The 17,037-nt window shown below is 35.5% G+C and overlaps 1 protein-coding gene across 1 annotated transcript; it reads left to right on the plus strand.

Annotated features, from left to right (window-relative positions):
• Positions 1 to 1,512: 1,512 nt before the first annotated feature.
• cyb5r4 (cytochrome b5 reductase 4) lies at positions 1,513 to 15,413 on the plus strand. The gene is made up of 17 exons (XM_073847139.1): positions 1,513 to 1,724; positions 3,281 to 3,399; positions 3,525 to 3,678; positions 5,538 to 5,638; positions 7,155 to 7,239; positions 7,474 to 7,509; positions 7,622 to 7,694; positions 8,147 to 8,204; positions 8,327 to 8,420; positions 8,524 to 8,556; positions 8,757 to 8,879; positions 9,511 to 9,651; positions 9,768 to 9,917; positions 10,365 to 10,515; positions 11,108 to 11,194; positions 11,495 to 11,656; positions 14,096 to 15,413. The coding sequence occupies exons 1-17, from the start codon at positions 1,619 to 1,621 to the stop codon at positions 14,148 to 14,150; spliced, it is 1,728 nt and encodes a 575-aa protein (XP_073703240.1). The 5' UTR covers positions 1,513 to 1,618; the 3' UTR covers positions 14,151 to 15,413.
• Positions 15,414 to 17,037: the final 1,624 nt, after the last annotated feature.

Below are 17,037 nucleotides of genomic sequence, written 5' to 3' on the forward strand. Positions count from 1 at the left end.
CGCGCCAATCTGTTGTCATGACAACCAGATTCTTGTCAGTTGATTGGCTGAAAGACGTTCTACGATGAGACTTGTGCATCAATTAATCAAAGTATTTGTTAAAAAAAATGTTTTGCCTTATGCATTTTGACAAGCGCTGTAAAATATACAATTTGTGGATTTAAAATTTGTTTTCATCAAGAAAACCACTAGTACATCCTTGCCATGTAAAGTTTTACTAACTTTACGATTGAGACTTTTATTTTGAAAATTGAACTCTTACTATGTTCCTGTTGGTGGGATCAGAGCCATATAAAAAGAGAGTTGCGACACGCTTTGATCTCGCCGCCGCACGGTCACGTGGTTCATGGAGCTCTCAATAGTTCCAAACAGCTCCGCGCTGTCAATGTGTTTGAATGGAGTTAAATAGGATATACAGCAGTTTTACTATATTTGCAGCAATTTCGAGTAATTATTAACACATAATGTGCATTGATTGTGTATTGATAACTTCTCTGAATACGCTTTACAATCGCATTTTATTCTGGGGAGTGATAAAGAGACATAATTAATATGTTCTCATACTCTTTGGCAGTCAAATGTGACCAAACACCTTAAGTGTAACTTTTATTCAATTAAATAACTGTAATATATATAGTTAAATTCTATTTAGTAAATATTTTGAGGAGGTTTTTTGTACTTAATATGTGCAATAATGATCCTGACCATTTAAAAGATAACATTTTCTAATATAGTATTTAGATTACAGTTAGTGTAATATTTAAGGTTAAATACATCTGCATGTGTATTTGGACATGATCAAACACTCTTTTTTTTATACAGTATGTTTCAATTTAATGATTTAATGTTAAATTAAAAAAAAGTAATTTACTCTTGTTTTATGATATTCAAATATACAACATAAGTGAATATTATAAAAGGCAAGCAAAAATGTCATTTAACATAATAGAAAATATGAAAATAATGTTTAAAAAAACACAAGGCAACGAATTGCATTCAGCATACATTTTTATCGTGTTTCTTGAATGCAGTCTTTACTGAAACTCATTCAACCTCCTACAGGGAGAGAAAGATTGCAGAAAGACTAAAAACATAAAAATATGACAACTAGTATCTGGTTATGGTCGCTATTACGGTGTTTCTCACGTTATCCAGCTGCATTTACAGTTTAACTGTTTATTTTTTAACGATAAACATTAACTATAACATGCTTCATAAAACACCACTATTGGCCAGTTTTTCGAGAGGTCAACTGATGCGTTAAAATGTAAAGAAATGCAGTAATTTCTTCAATATACTTGCGACTGTGCTTGAGAAGCGCTGAAATGAATGGGCTTCAATGGAGGAGCTATTGGTTGTTTGGAACTATTGACCGCTCCATGACACGCTTTACTTCCGCATTCCTCAGTTCCTATGGAAGCCTATGGGAGTGTCGCAACTCTCTTTTTATATGGCTCTGGGTGGGATTAGCTAAACAGATTAGCTATTAATAAAAGTCATGCCGATCAGCATGTGCCCCCTGTCAAAAATGCCATTCAGCAATGCATTTATTTTATCTAAAAAATAATTATGTGTAATATTTCTAAAAACCACTGATCGTAAAAGTTATATTACTGGAATGGAAGATGATGAGGACTTTGAGGAAGAAGATGAGGAAGATTTTAGAGCTGCAAACAGAGGAAAGATTTCAGATGTCCTTTCTGTCATCTCAGGTGTTATGACTGGTGAGTTTTTAAATGCATAATATAGATAAGAAATAGTCTGTACGTTGAGAGTAGCAGTTGTACTAATGCACGTTCAAACAATAAAACATAAAATTATATATATATATATATATATATATATAAAATCAGATGAAATGTGGTCCAAAGTAAATCATGTTAGCTCAAGTGGCATAAATGTAATCGATTTCCCATAACATTTTTATGAACCTTTAATCGGTCTAGAAACAAGAGCAAGAAAGAAATATGAAGATTAATATAAAAAGTGAATATTGCAAATATTGTCACTTAAACACGAATGAAAACACAATCATTTCCTCTATTTGTATGTTGTTGTTGTTGTTTTTTTATATTGACAGACCAATAGGGTTGCCACCCGTCCCTTAAAATACGGAATCGTCCCGTATTTGAGAATGAAAATGCGCGTCCCGTTTTGAATCAATACGGGACGGGTTTTGTCCCGTATTTTTTATAATTTTTTTTAAAGCAGCGTCTCATGCAAATAATCACTGCGGTAAAGCCAGCCGCGGTTCAGAAAAACACGGTCAAGCCAGCCGCGATTGATTTTAAGTGTGCGCGCATATTTCAGTGATTACGGTAGTTTCAGAAACAACACAGAGAGAACGCGCTTGCAGAGCGCTTTTCATTTAGACGCCCAGGACTGAGAGATAATACTACAAAATGCTCGTGAATTTTTACTTACTTATTTATTTGCATTTCTGCTTTAATATCCTTTTTATTTATTGGTGTACTTGACGGTTCTTTTCTGAGAAATGGGACATTATTAGACTTTAGAGTCTAATAAGTAGAAAAAAAATCAATGAGCAGTTCTTATTCAGGACGGCCCATATTATATGCAAAACTCATATGAAACCTTTTTACTGCAGCATTTTTTAGATATGGGACATTATTACATTTTAACAGGGTATATAGACCCCATTTCTAAAAAGTAGAAATAAACAATGATCAGTTCTTATTCAGGACGTCCCATATTATATGCAAAACTCATATGAAACCTTTTTACTGCAGCATTTTTGAGATGACCCATGACCCCCCCCCCCCCCCCCCCCCCGAATGCGTCCCTTATTTTTGGGTATTAAAAGTGGTAACCCTACAGACCAATATAATTTGCGTCTTGTGTAAATGTAAGTTTAGGTATTTAATTCTACTTACATTTGTCTTTTATTATGAAATCACGACAGTGCCTAGAGGACGCTTTGACGTCATATTTTGGCGACAGTTTTTTTGAGTAGGAAAGTCTTCAGGTGCTGTCGGTTTTTTGACAGCAGTGTCATCGCTAGGTACATTTCTCTGTGTTGGTGTGTTTTAGAGCAGCTGAACTGGATCATGGTGTCATGTTCGATACCTCAAAAAAAAAAAAAAAATAAGCCCACCTGCCAAAATGAGGAAGTCGCATTTCATAACACTCTAATAACACTTCCTCATAAGTAAGCTCCTCTGATCAGTGACATTCAGTGTATTTTTTCAAATTAGTGCTCTTCAGTGTGTCTTTACCAGGGTTTGTCATCTGATCAGTGATATTCAGTGTGTTTGGGCAGGTTTTCTCAGGAACTGGATTTGTTTTAAAGCATCAGAGATGTTGAATGTGCCATCTCAGTCTTTTCCGGCAGCTGGGTCCCAGCAGAGAGTCGCACCATCTGGACAGTCCAGAAATAAGGTTGGTCCATAAACTAAAATATTGTAATTGAAAATCCACTTAAATGCATGGACGTCTCTGTCTTTAACATTCAGTTGTCACTAAATGCAGCACTGTACATTTACTGCTACGTTTAACAAATGCAGGTGGCGCTAAAGCCAGGTCACAGTCTCCTGGATTGGATAAGGCTGACCAAGAGTGGACGTGATTTGACTGGACTGAGAGGTCGATTAATTGAAGTGACAGAAGAGGAATTGAAGAAACACAACACCAGAAACGACTGCTGGACCTGCATTAGAGGTATAATGTCAAAATACACACCCTGAACACAATCCAACGCTCTCCATTGACTTTGTATTGCGGGAAGCTGACTCCTTGTCATTTCTGACTTATAAGAAAAAACAGAACAATGTCTAAAAGCTGCTATAAGACAAAGTATACAGTAAACAAGCTAAAAAACACAGAACTACATTTTTATAAACTGTCGACCCAAAAAACGAGTGTTTAAAGGAGTAGATCACTTTCAACAAAAATGTACAGATAATGTACTCACCCCCTCGTCATCCAAGATATTCATGTCTTTCTTTCTTCAGTCGTAAAGAAATGATGTGTTTTGAGGAAAACAGTTCAGGATTTCTCTCCGTATAATGGACTTCTATGGTGCCCCCGAGTTTGAACTTCCAAAATACAGTTTAAATGCAGCTTCATAGGGCTCTAAATGATCCCAGCCGAGGAAGAAGGTTCTTATCGAAACGATCGATTATTTTCTAAAAACATTTACAATTGATATACTTTTTAATCTCTACACAGAGCTAGGCAAGATGAGTATTTGAGGTTAAAAAGTATGTAAATTGTAATTTTTTTTAGAAAATATCCGATCGTTTTGCTAGATAAGACCCTTCTTTCCTCGACTGTGATCGTTTAGGGCACCATAGAAGTCCATTATATATAGAGAAATCCTGAGATGTTTTCCTCAAAAAACATAATTTCCTTACGACTGAAGAAAGAAAGAAAGACATGAGCATCTTGGATAAAAAGGGGGTGAGTACATTATCTGTAAATGTTTGTTTTTAAAGTGAACTACTCCTTTAAGGACACAAATATTTGTAGATATTAGGGTATTTCACATTGGGCCATTCAGTTGGATCATTTCACATACAAAAGGAAGGTATGGAAACGGAGCACTGACATAGACCAATAAAATTTAGTTTCTCGATATATCTCCTCCTTTCAGGGTGGTGAAATAATTATTTGACATGGTTAAAAATAATGAATGTTTACTGTCGCCGTTAATTTTCCCTCCAGCGGGCGTAGTTCTCAGAGTAATAAGACATGTTGCGCTCTACTTTTGTGTCCTTACACTGCAAAAAAGGCTTGTCTTACTTAGGATTTTTGTCTTGTTTCTAGTCAAAATATCAAACAATTCTTAAATTGAGATTAATTTACTAAATAAGCAAAATGACGTAAGATATTTAGTCTTGTTTCCAGGGGAAAAACTAACTTAAGTGTGTTTTTCTTAAAACAAGTAAAACTTTCTGCCAGTGGGGTTAGTTATTGTTCTAAGAATATTTTACTTACCCCACTGGCAGATATTTTACTTGTTTTAAGCAAAATTTACTTAATTTAGTTTTTCTTCCCTGGAAACAAGACTAAATATCTTACGTCATTTTGCTTATCTAGTAAATGCATCTCAATTTAATAATTTTTAGATATTTTGACTAGAATCAAGACAAAAATACAAAGTAAGGCAAGCCTTTTTTTGCAGTGTAAATGTTTGTTTTTATAAAATCACATTTTTTATAATTTATGTTTTTTTTGTTGTTGTTTTTTTAGCTTGTTTACTTTACACATTGTCACATAGCAGCTTTTAGACATTGTTCTGATATTTGTTATAAGTCAGAAATGACAAGGAGGCAGCTTCCTTGGAGAGCGTTGGATTGTTTTCCTCCCCGGTGGGTGTGGTTTCAGAATATGACGTGTGTCGCTGTGTCTCTATGAAGGATGTCCTTTCTATTCATAAAATCTTTCAAATTGTGGTTTCCACCAAAAAATAAAAAAAGTCAGTTCAGTTTGTATCCAGGCAAGAAATAAAAGATGTTAGCGCTGTGTCAGATGTTCACATGACTTATGTCACATGTATGTTTGTGTGTGTTTTATAGGTATGGTCTATAATGTGAGTGCCTACATGGATTTCCACCCTGGCGGGGAGGAGGAGCTGATGAGGGCTGCTGGTATTGATAGCACTGACCTGTTTGACCAGGTAAATGCTTCCTGAGCAGTGTTTGTAAATTCGAAAGGTGTTTCAGAAAACAGTCCATATTTTGCTCTTAAATGATTTTTTGGTAACACTTTATATCAAGTATACAGTTAAAATGACTTATAAATAATGTGCAAAGTAGTTAATTTATTGATTATAAATAGACATAATTTTGTTTTATTAACAACGATCTCAAGTGTGGTTGTACGACATGCACATTAACTCACATTTAAGCTTGAGTCATTTTCATATTACCAACTTTATGGATGTACAATGTCCAGAAATACTTTTTATATATTGATATCATATTACTAATATTAGTATTAGTATTATTTTTTTTAAATATTGAATTCATGGCATCTGTTGATTCTGTTAAATTTGAGATCAATAAAATAGCATGTCGCATTTAACCTAATTGGCTGAGTTGTATGTTGTATAGCTTTTTTTTTTTTTTTTAATCTGTAAATGTTAATCTGCATATTCTAGTGCTGTCAAACTATTAATTTCATCCAAAATTGCACCCAAAGTTTTTGTTAACATATTATATGTGACCCTGGACCACAGTCATAAGGTTAAATTTGACAAAACTGAGATATATACATCATATGAAAGCTCAATAAATAAGCTTTCTATTGATATATGGTTTGTTAGGATAGGACAATATATGGCTGAGATACATCTATTTGAAAATCTGGAATCTAAGGGTGCAAAAAAATCAAAATACTGAGAAAATCACCTTTAAAGTTGTCCAAATTAAGTTCTTAACAATGCATATTACTAATCAAAAATTACATTTTGATAGGTTTACAGTAGGAATTTTACAAAAAATCTTAATGTAACATGATCTTTACTTAATTTCCTAATGATTTTTGACATAAAAGAAAAATCAATAATTTTGACCCATACAATGTATTTTTGGCTATTGCTACAAATATACCCCAGCGACTTAAGACTGGTTTTGTGATCCAGGGTCACATATGTGTGTATATTTATTATGTATATATAAATACATGCACATGCATGTATATATTTAAGAAAATTATTGTGTTTATATGATAAATATATTTATATATAATATCAATTATATGAATACAAATATATTAATGTAGATATTTTCTAAATATATGCTGTGTATATATATCCACATAATAAATATACACAGTATACACACATATTATGTAAACAAAAACTTTTATTTTGGATGCGATCAGTCGCCATTAATTGTTTGACAGCAAGGCCCAACAATTTTTTTTAAACAGACTAATGGTTCATGACAACATTTAAAGTTGTTAATTAACACTAAAGAAATGTAATATATTTAATGTTTATGCTTAAAGTGAATTTATGCATAATGGATTTGTAAACATTTAGGAGAACGTATTAATAATGTATTAAAAATGTATTAAAATGTAGACTTACATTTCAAAACTATGAATTAACTATAAACTAATAACTTGCAAATGATTTATAAGTACTTTATTACTGTATACTTACTACTACTGATTTTTGTCTGCCCAAGGTCCATCGGTGGGTAAATTATGAGTCCATGCTGAAGGAGTGTCTGGTAGGGAGGATGGCAGTGAAGCCCAGCCCTGCTCTTCAAGGTTCTGTCAGCTTTTTAGCAGTGCATTCATTTTGTGGAAATATATAGTTATTCTCATACAAGCATATATTGTTTGAAATAATCAGTAGTTTAAATATTTATGTACTTATTAAAATGCTGTTAATGTAATGGAATATTTTATAACCAAACCTAAAATAAGACTTTTTTTTTTATTATGTTATTGCTGGGGGAGTTTGTTTTAATGCCTTATTACATGGTTTTTTGGTTTCTGCAGCTCAGAAAGAGAAGACGGAGGGCACTCATGTGAACGGTATGACATCAAAAGCAATAGTTTAACTATGCTAGTTATAAAGGCTGAGTATGCTATTACTTATGTATTTGACTATAAGGAGTAATTCTGTGTGTGGTACTCTTCATACCAGGTTTATCTCTTCCTCCACCTTTAAAACAAGAGCCTTTATGTACTCCTCTCCCTGTCAAAGATCATCGCCCTCGGTATGTTTTATTTTTGTTTTGTTTTTCTCCTTTATATCATGATTATAATGAAAATGATACTTGTATCAGCTGGCCTGTATTTTATTAAGATTTTTTTATTCTGTTATGCAGAATTTAGGGCTAGTTCTGGTCTAATGAATAATACTTTAAGCTGGTAATGTTCCTTTGTTTTGTTTTTGTTTTTATCATAGACAGATTCAGTCTTTGGACCAGAGATTAATTGTTACTGCTCAGAAGGAGTTCACTAACAGCACTCTAAAAATATCAGTATTTCATGAAAAAGAAATAATGTTAAAGTTGTTATAAAACGATTAAAATGATCTTAAAATACATAATAAAAAACATTAAGCTGGACAAAAATGATTAAAAATAAAAATTAAAAATAAACTTGTCAGACTCACTTAAATGATGTCACACTGGCTGATTCTTGATATTTATTTGTTCACTTTTAGGTATGATTGGTTCCAGACAGATGGCACTGTCAATATTGTTGTTTACACCAAGCGAAAGGTCAGTGTCAACTCATTTTCATAAAATGCAATGGTTCTCTGAATAGTCTTTTTTTTTTTTTTTTTTTTCAAACTTAAAAGAAAAAGAAAAAAAAGTCAAACATTTTATTTTCCCATCACCAGATTCCCAGTGCTGGCTGTGCAGTGGTGGATCTACAGGGCGACACTCTTCGAGTGGAGATGCTCTTGGGGAAGATGTCGTACCTTCTCTACTGGCGTGGGTCTTTCTGCATTTCTCCAATCCCTCATTGTTATGTATATCTCTATAGCTGTTATAAAATGCTATAATAGTTCATAACACTGTTCCTTTTTTTTTTTAGACCTGTCAAGTGAAGTTCAAGGACGTGTTGAAGGTGAGTAGTATTTTAAATTAGACTTGTTTTGTGTGTGTGTGTATAAATATTTTGAAAATATTGCAAAATCTGTGCAAAAAAAATAGTTTACTTTGAAATGTACACAGTACTACTATTTCAAGTTTTTGTTCATTATAAATTGTCAGTAATTTATTTTTCTCCTTCTAAATAAGTGTCTCCCTGTTATTCTCTGCCTATAGTCTTGACAGCCCACTCTGTAGGAAAAATTCAGGTGTGTCTGCAAAAGTCTGTCAAAGACAAGTGGACGAAAGTGGGACAACCACTAGAACATCACGACTCATTTATTCAGTGTAAAGATCGTGGTGAGTAACAAATATTTGATCACAATTGTCAGACAAATGTCTAAAGTACAGATCATTTGCTTTTTAATTTTGAGAAGATAAAGGCATTGAAGAACACATTTATGACCCTGGACCACAAAAGCAGTCTTAAAGCATAACTATTGCCAAAATGCAACCTGGGCTGTTTTTTTTTTTACTGTAAACGAGACAAACTTATATCTAAAAGCATAATTACGACAAACGAGCCGTTTTTGGGACTGACCGTGATTTCGTTTTGTGGTCAATGGCTGGTGAATGGGAGTGCTAGGGGCATAAATTTGAGCGCATCAAAATCGATATTTTTACAACACTAAGAAGGCTCGACACACCATGAAACTTTGCTTCGAAGTATCAGCTGGGTCTCTACACATGAACTCCAGCATTGAGAACATTGTTTGTGTACACAGAGTTTACTAAATAGAAAGGTTTTGAACAACTCACTTTCACTGTTTGAGTTTCCGCTCGCGGCCGTCTTGCCAGTCAAGAAGTGTCGATCTCATTTAATATCTTTAATGTTGAAATGTTTTCGGCTGCTAGGTCTCTCAAAGAAATAACTTGGTAAAACATTAACAAATTAAATAAGTAAGGTTTAACAACATTTGTTTCATCACAGAGCTCTTCTACAGGGAATGTGTGTTGGTTTCGAAAACAGACGTCACACACGACACGCAGGTCTTGCGTTTACAGCTTCCTCCAGGGTCATATGTGCAAGTTCCTGTGGGGAGACATGTCTACCTCAAAACATCTCTCCAGGGTAATACGTCAATATATGTCACATGTCATATGCTCTACTGATCTAAAGAGAACCCATGGAAGGTGACAGTTTTAATGGAGTTTTCAGCAGGCTGGTTTTGTGTGTTTTGTGAGCAGGTACAGATGTTGTGAAACCCTACACACCAGTGGATCAGACGCTAATACCTCCCACACAATCCAGCGCTGAAATGGGCTCAGACTTACATCTCATGATAAAGATCTATCCTGACGGATTGTTGACTTCACATCTTGCCAACCTTCCAATTGGTTTGTAACTTCTCATATCTATTTTTCTTAAAAGAAGGAAACAGTATTACATGATTTTGTACCATGGTTGGGCAATTCATGAGCTGGAATTCGAACCCCACCCTTGTCTATAAACCTGTTTGTAAGATCTGTAAAACCATACCACTTATTAGGGTTATATGGATGTTACTTTACTTTTAATTCTTATCTTTTTTTTTTTTATTATTGAAACTCCAATGTTTATGGTAGTCCCTGTTTGGGATCTCAGTTTAAATTTCAGTTGAATTAGAAATAAAAAGCTTCATTGCTCACAACCCTGTTTTCCACACACAGAGCAAATAAATAGTACTTAATAATTAATAGTAAACAAATAGTAGGTTTCAGTTTGAAAATAATTATGAAAACTGGAATTGCATTGAATTGCAAACAAACCTTAATAACTAATTTCATGTTTCTGGTCTGTTCCAGGATCCTCTCTGCTAGTAGGTGGTCCTGAGGGGTCCTTCACTATGCGGATCCTGCGTGATGTCACTCATCTGTACATGCTAGCGGCTGGCACAGGTTTCACGCCCATGGCTCGTCTCATACGTCTGGCTCTAAAGGACCTTACATCAATCAGGTCTGCCCCGTACAAATCTTAAAAACAAAAAACACAACAAACGGCATACACTATTTAAGTCACAAATTAAAAAGAAAACGTTGAAATCACTTTTGCTGGTGTCAAGGTGGTTTTAATCGATGTATAAAGTGTAAGGATGCACAGAATGTTTGGCAACCGAAATTATTCGGCCGAAAATAGCAAAAAAGCTCTTTCAGTGTTTGGCCGTATAAGCGAAAAGGCAGAATAAATTATATCGAACAATGACGTGACACGATCAAATAGAGCCGCGCACTAATGCAGCAAACATGTGGGCAGTGTGGAAGCATTTTAAAACTGTCAGAAAAAGATGCAAAAGTCATTACAAGCACCCACAACATATCCCATCACATGTCTTCGATGAGAAGAGAAAGGGGTGGTTGTTGCTGGTTACTGTATGATGCCTGAAATAGCGAAATGGCCTTAAACCATTATTAAATAAACTACAGAATGTTATGTTGTCTAATACACACACAAATTATATTTATTCTGACAGTGCTGCAAAAAATACTTTTTAGAACAGTTGACTAATAACAACAAGGATGTTAATACAATTTTTTGTTTGTCTTTTCAGAAAAACTAAGCTGATGTTCTTTAATCGTCAGGAGAGGGACATACTTTGGTGCACACAGTTGGAGGAACTTTGTACGAAAGAGGAAAGGTATAATTTATGACATTATATATCAGACTGTTTTATCAAGAACATCACAGTTTTGAATACTCTATAGGCGAAGTCTGTGTTTTATGTTATCTGCCTTACTGGCTGCTGTCAAGTTTTTAAATAGAGCTTTATGCAATACAGAATGTTTCAAAGCAGGACAATAACCGTGTTAAATTTAGAAAATTCATAAACTTCCGCTGTAGAGTAACTCTACAGAAGAAGTAGTGTCATTTTTCAGCTCAGTTCAGATACATTGTGATTTAAACTATATATATATATGTATATATGTATTTGTTTTAGGTTTGTAGTGGAGTACGTTCTGTCAGAGCCTACAGACTCTTGGAAAGGCAGAAGAGGGCGGATAGATGCTTGCATGCTGCAGAACTTCCTGGAGAGACCAGAAAATGCTAAGTGTTTAGTGTGTGTGTGCGGCCCAACCGGATTCACAGAGTTGGCAGTGCAGTAAGTCATTTTTTTTAAAGGTTTACACATACAGTATCTCACAAAAGTAAGTACACCCCTCACATTTCAGCAACAATTTCAGTATATCTTCTCAAGGGACAATACTATAGAAATGAAACTTGGATATATTTGGATATATATATATATATATATATATATATATATATATATATATATTAGTGGTGGGCCGTTATCGGCGTTAACATGCTGCGTTAACGTGAAACTCTTATCGCGCGATAAAAAAAATATCGCCGTTAATCTATTCTCAAATTTGGGTTGGGAGCTGGGTCTAAACTACGCAAGCTATGATGACTTTCACCTTGATAGTTTAACGCGGATGTATACCGAAGACTATAGAATATGGTCGCGCGTTTAAGTCTCCTCCGCCAAAACACAGACGGGATCGCGTCGTCCTCCATTCATAAAAACCGAATCTACTATAGCGAAATGCCACGTAAATTCGTCGTTTTTTGGATTCATAAATCAAATGTTGGTCAGTCACTTAATTCAAATCGCGATATGGACTAGTGTATGTGAAAACTGAAATGCAAAAAGACCGTTTTAATATGAATCCGATATGTTCCGTTTGCCTAGCTGTATGTATTAATAATGGAGACCAGCTTTTACTACACGCATACTGAAACACACGTGACGCTCCCGGTAATTTTTGGCATTTTCATCTCACATGAACAGATAAACTCAATCTCCCAAACTGCTGTGAGTGTCACTTTTACCGTTTCATTTGAGAAAACTAGCATCATATCATACTGTATGACACAGAAACTTCACGGCAACCTGTCAAAATAAAAGTACGGTGTAACATGTAATGGGTTGGGTAGGTGTTGACGTTAAAAAAACACAATCTAATTGGGAGAAAAAATAATTTCAGTGTTAGTTAGTTAGTAAACACAAGTACATCTAATTGAACATAATTTATTTTCATCAACAAATTATCATAGAACAGCTTTATGAGCTTTATGATCCATTCTCAAAGACTTTAAGTCATTATTTGGGTAGCACACATATTCTGAATGCCTTCAGCAGAATTCAAATTAGCCATTTTAATCTAGATTAATCTAGATTAATTCCAAGATTTAATCTAGATTAATCTAGATTAAAAAAATTAATCTATGCCCACCCCTAATATATATATATATTATTTTTTTATTTTATTTATTTATTTTTTTTTTTTTGAGAATTAGAATTGTTCAGTAAGGAACAATAATGGGTAATAACAGATAGCTAATATTGTTCAGTATTAGAGGTTCATTAACATCCTGAAACAGAGTTACACTACAGTGGTCAGGGTCATACAGAGATTTTCCAAGATGGGTTACATTCAGAACAGGCCTTGCAAGGGTCGATCAACAAAGTTTAGCACTCATTCTGTGCGTAAGGTGCAGAACCTGGCTTCAAAAAACAGATGCATGAGTGCTGCCAGCATTGCTTTAAAGGTTTCCGAAGTAGAAGGTCAGCTTGTCAGTGCTCAGATCATACGCCACACACTCTTTAACAAGTCAGTTTGCATAGGCGTCGTCCCAGAAGGAAGCCTCATCTGAAGCTGGCACACAAGAAAGCCTGGAAACAGTTTGCTGAAGACAACCTGTCCAAGAGCATGAATTTCTGGAACCATGTCCTGTGGTCTGATGAGACTATAAGATAAACTTGTTTGGCTCAGATGGTGTCTAGCATGTGTGGCGATGCCCTGGTGAGGACTACCAAGAATATTGTGTCTTGTCTACAGTCAAGCATGGTGGTGATAGCATCATGGTCTGGGGCTGCGTGAATGCTGCTGGTACTGGGGAGCTGCAGTTCATTGAGGGAAACATGGATTCCATTATGTACTGTACATTCTGAAGCAGAATATGATGCCTTCCCTCCAGAAACTTGGCTGAATTACAGTTTTCCAACATTATAACGATCCCAAACACACCACCAAGATGACTACTGCCTTGATGAGGAAGCTGAAGGTGAAGGTGATGGAGTGGCCAAGTATGTCTTCAGACCTGAACCTTATTAAGCACCTGTGGGGCATCCTCAAGCATAAGGTGAAGTAGCACCATGTGTCTAGCGTTCAGCAGCTCCATGAGGAGTGGAAGAGGATCCCAGCAACAATCTGTGCAGCTCTGGTCAATTCCATCCCCAGGATGATTAAGGCAGTGCCAGATAACAATGGTGCTAACACAATATATTGACATTTTGGACAATTTCATTTAGGATGTACTCACTTTTGTTGACAGCTGTTTTGACAATAATGACAATCCAAGTTTAATTTCTATAGTATTGTCCCTTGAGAAGATATACTAAAATGGTTGCTGAAATGTGAGGGGTGTACTCACTTTTGTGAGATACTGTACATACATTTGATTTATCAGAAGCTGTTGAGGTGTTTTTACTGTTTGGTAATGTATTGATTTTTCTCAACGTTTACTCTCACAGATTGATCAGACAACTGGACTTCAGTGAAGAAGAAATTCACATTTTTCAGGGCTGATTGGGACACTGAAGTGAAACAAGGATTTCACATACACCTATTTGCAGATTATCTCTATGCATATAAAATGCACTTTCCAGTCAAAACATGCTGTAACATCATTCTACTATATTGTCTTATAATTTGTAGGAATCTAATGGCACAGTCAAAAGCCTGCGGTGACAAATGTCAGAAGTTTGTTTTCTTAACATTTTATTTTCCATTTGTAGTTTAAAATGGTGCAGAATAATTATTCTAGGTTTGTTTTTGCAATGAAAAACACGATCAGTTATGTTTTCTGTATTTGTTTTTTTATGTAAATGCATCGCATCGAACATTTCGAGCACTTTGTGTAATGCAGATGGACATAACGTCATTAAGGAAGCAATTCACGCAACCAGTTTTGTTGCTGTGTCTCCATATAGCAAATTGAAATGGTCAGTACATCAGGATGCAGGAGATGGGTTATTTTACAAGTAAAGTTATTGCTGTTATTAGCAGGAAATGCCGAATTTATAAGGTTTCTCAGTGTATGTACAGATAATATTCTAATGTTAAATTATCTATCTGGAATGCAGTTTCCCTACAGAAATGTAAACTCCTTAAATATATTTTGTGCCTCTAGTGCTGTTGCGTCTCAACTGAAATCTGTAAATATGTATCACAGGTTAGTCAGTTGTCAGTTTAGAGGGGGATGAAAAGTTTTACTATTATAGCAAAGCACTTTCTTGTTATACCAGCAAACCAGGTTGTTTTGGAAATATTTCTTTATGCAGTGTTTATTGCATGATACTTTGGATAAAATGTGTTTGCTATGTTGCAGTCTAAATATTTATTTTTTGAAAGCTCTGAAAACTGCTAATTATTTGACTGACTGGTCAACCACTGATGACTTCCAACAGATAACTTTAACATGTTCAAGGGGATGATGGGATGTGGCACTAAGATGAATGAACAAAGAAAGTGAATTAAATGGTTTGTGTCTTGATGCACCTAAACTTTTGATGTTTTATGCTAATTTCTGCTGCTATCTTCAGTCTTATAGTCTGAAACAAATGTTCTCAACTGCAAAAAACAGTGAGGATGTTAACAGTGGCAAATAATATATGAAGATTTATTCTAATTGGGGGAAATCAGGGAAATGCAATATAATTTGATTCTTATCAAATTGATAACTGATACCGAAATAAATAGTTAACCTAAAAATCAAAACTTACATTTCAAAATGGCAAACAAAACTAGCACTCATTGTGATTCTTTTTTAATTCTAAATGTATTTTTAATTTTCTTTTTTTTTGCGGTGGAAAGGGGTTTTATAGCTTTTGGTAATCTAGTGTACTCAAAGATAAATAACTAAACAAAACTATTTCTACTATTTCTACTATTTTACTGGTTCTTTTAATTAATTGTTAAAGATGACTTACTCAGAAGAAGTCTGGTGAATCATTCGCTAAATTAACTTGTTGAATCTAATAAGGGCTGCATTTCCCAAAAGCACTGTAAAAGACGAGAAGAGCATGGAAACAATTGGTGCTATTCTACATAGGCTTGTGATGCTTCTGGGAAATGCAGCCCCAGAGTGGTTCCAGAATCTGTATCTGACTCACTTAATGAACTGCAAGTTAAGATGTCTTGTCTCAAAAGTATGTTGTGGACTTTAAGCGTAATGGCTGATTGTTTGATTATATGTTTATAACACACATTTGTACAGTATGCCACAGAAGTGAGTACACCCTCACATTACAGCAAACATTTTAGAAATGAAACTTGGGTAAATTTTAGAGTAGTCAATGTGCAGCTTGTATAGCAGTACAGATTTATTGTCTCGTGAAAATTACTCAACATACAGCCATTACTGTCAAAATAGCTGGCGACAAAAGTGAGTACACCCTAAGTGAACTTCTCCAAAGTGCCAATATATTGTGTTAGCACCATTGTTATCGGGCACTGCCGTAATCATCCTGGGCATGGAATTGAGCTGCACAGGTTGTTGCTGGGATCCTCTTCCACTCTTCACAGAGCTGCTGGACATTAGACACATGGTGCTTCTCCACCTTACGCTTGAGGATGCCCCACAGGTGCTTAATAGGGTTCAGGTCTGGAGACACTTGGCCACCCTATGGTGTTTTTAGGATTATTACCATTTTGGAAAATTGCAGTTCGGCCTATTTTCTGGAGGAAAGGCATCATGTTCTGCTTCAGGATGTACAGTACATAATGGAATCCATGTTTCCCTCAATGAACTGCAGCTCCCTAGTACCAGCAACACTCATTCAGCCCCAGACCATGATGCTACCACCACCATGCTTGACTGTAGGCAAGACAAAATTTTCTTGGTACTCCTCATCAGGGCACGCCACACATGCTGGACACCATCTGAGCCAAACAAGTTTATCTTATAGACCACAGAACATGGTTCCAGTAATTCATGCTCTTGGACAGGTTGTCTTCAGCAAACTGTTTCCAGGCTTTCTTGTGACCCAGCTTCAGATGAGGCTTCCTTCTGGGACGACGCCTATGCAAACCGACTTTTTGCAGTGGGCAGCATATGGTCTGAGCACTGACAAACTGACCTTCTACTTCTGCAACCTTTAAAACAATGCTGGCAGCACTCATGCATCTGTTTCTTGAAGCCAGGTTCTGCACCTGACTCACAGAATGAGTGCTCAACTTCATTGATCGACCATTGTAAGGCCTGTTCCGAAAACCTCTGTATGACCCTGACCAGCAAACCCAGGGTGTTACTGAACCTCTAATAGACTTGGCCATCTTTGTGGAGAGCAACAATTCTAATTCTCAAATCCTCAGAGAGTTCTTTGCCATGAGATGCCATGTTGAACATCCAGTGGTCAGTATGAGAGAATTGTACTTAAAGCACCTAATTTTAATTGCTCTAATACAAGATACA

This window comes from Garra rufa, chromosome 9 (assembly GCF_049309525.1).
Source record: "Garra rufa chromosome 9, GarRuf1.0, whole genome shotgun sequence".
NCBI classification, from domain to species: Eukaryota; Metazoa; Chordata; class Actinopteri; order Cypriniformes; family Cyprinidae; genus Garra; species Garra rufa.

Bases quoted from the DNA above. Each gene is read 5' to 3' on its own strand.
- cyb5r4 (XM_073847139.1), top strand. From the start codon at position 1,619: ATGGAAGATGATGAGGACTTTGAGGAAGAAGATGAGGAAGATTTTAGA. The intron at 5,639-7,154 runs GTAAATGCTTCC...TGTCTGCCCAAG, and splicing joins GCACTGACCTGTTTGACCAG to GTCCATCGGTGGGTAAATTA. The intron at 10,516-11,107 runs GTCTGCCCCGTA...TTGTCTTTTCAG, and splicing joins AAGGACCTTACATCAATCAG to AAAAACTAAGCTGATGTTCT.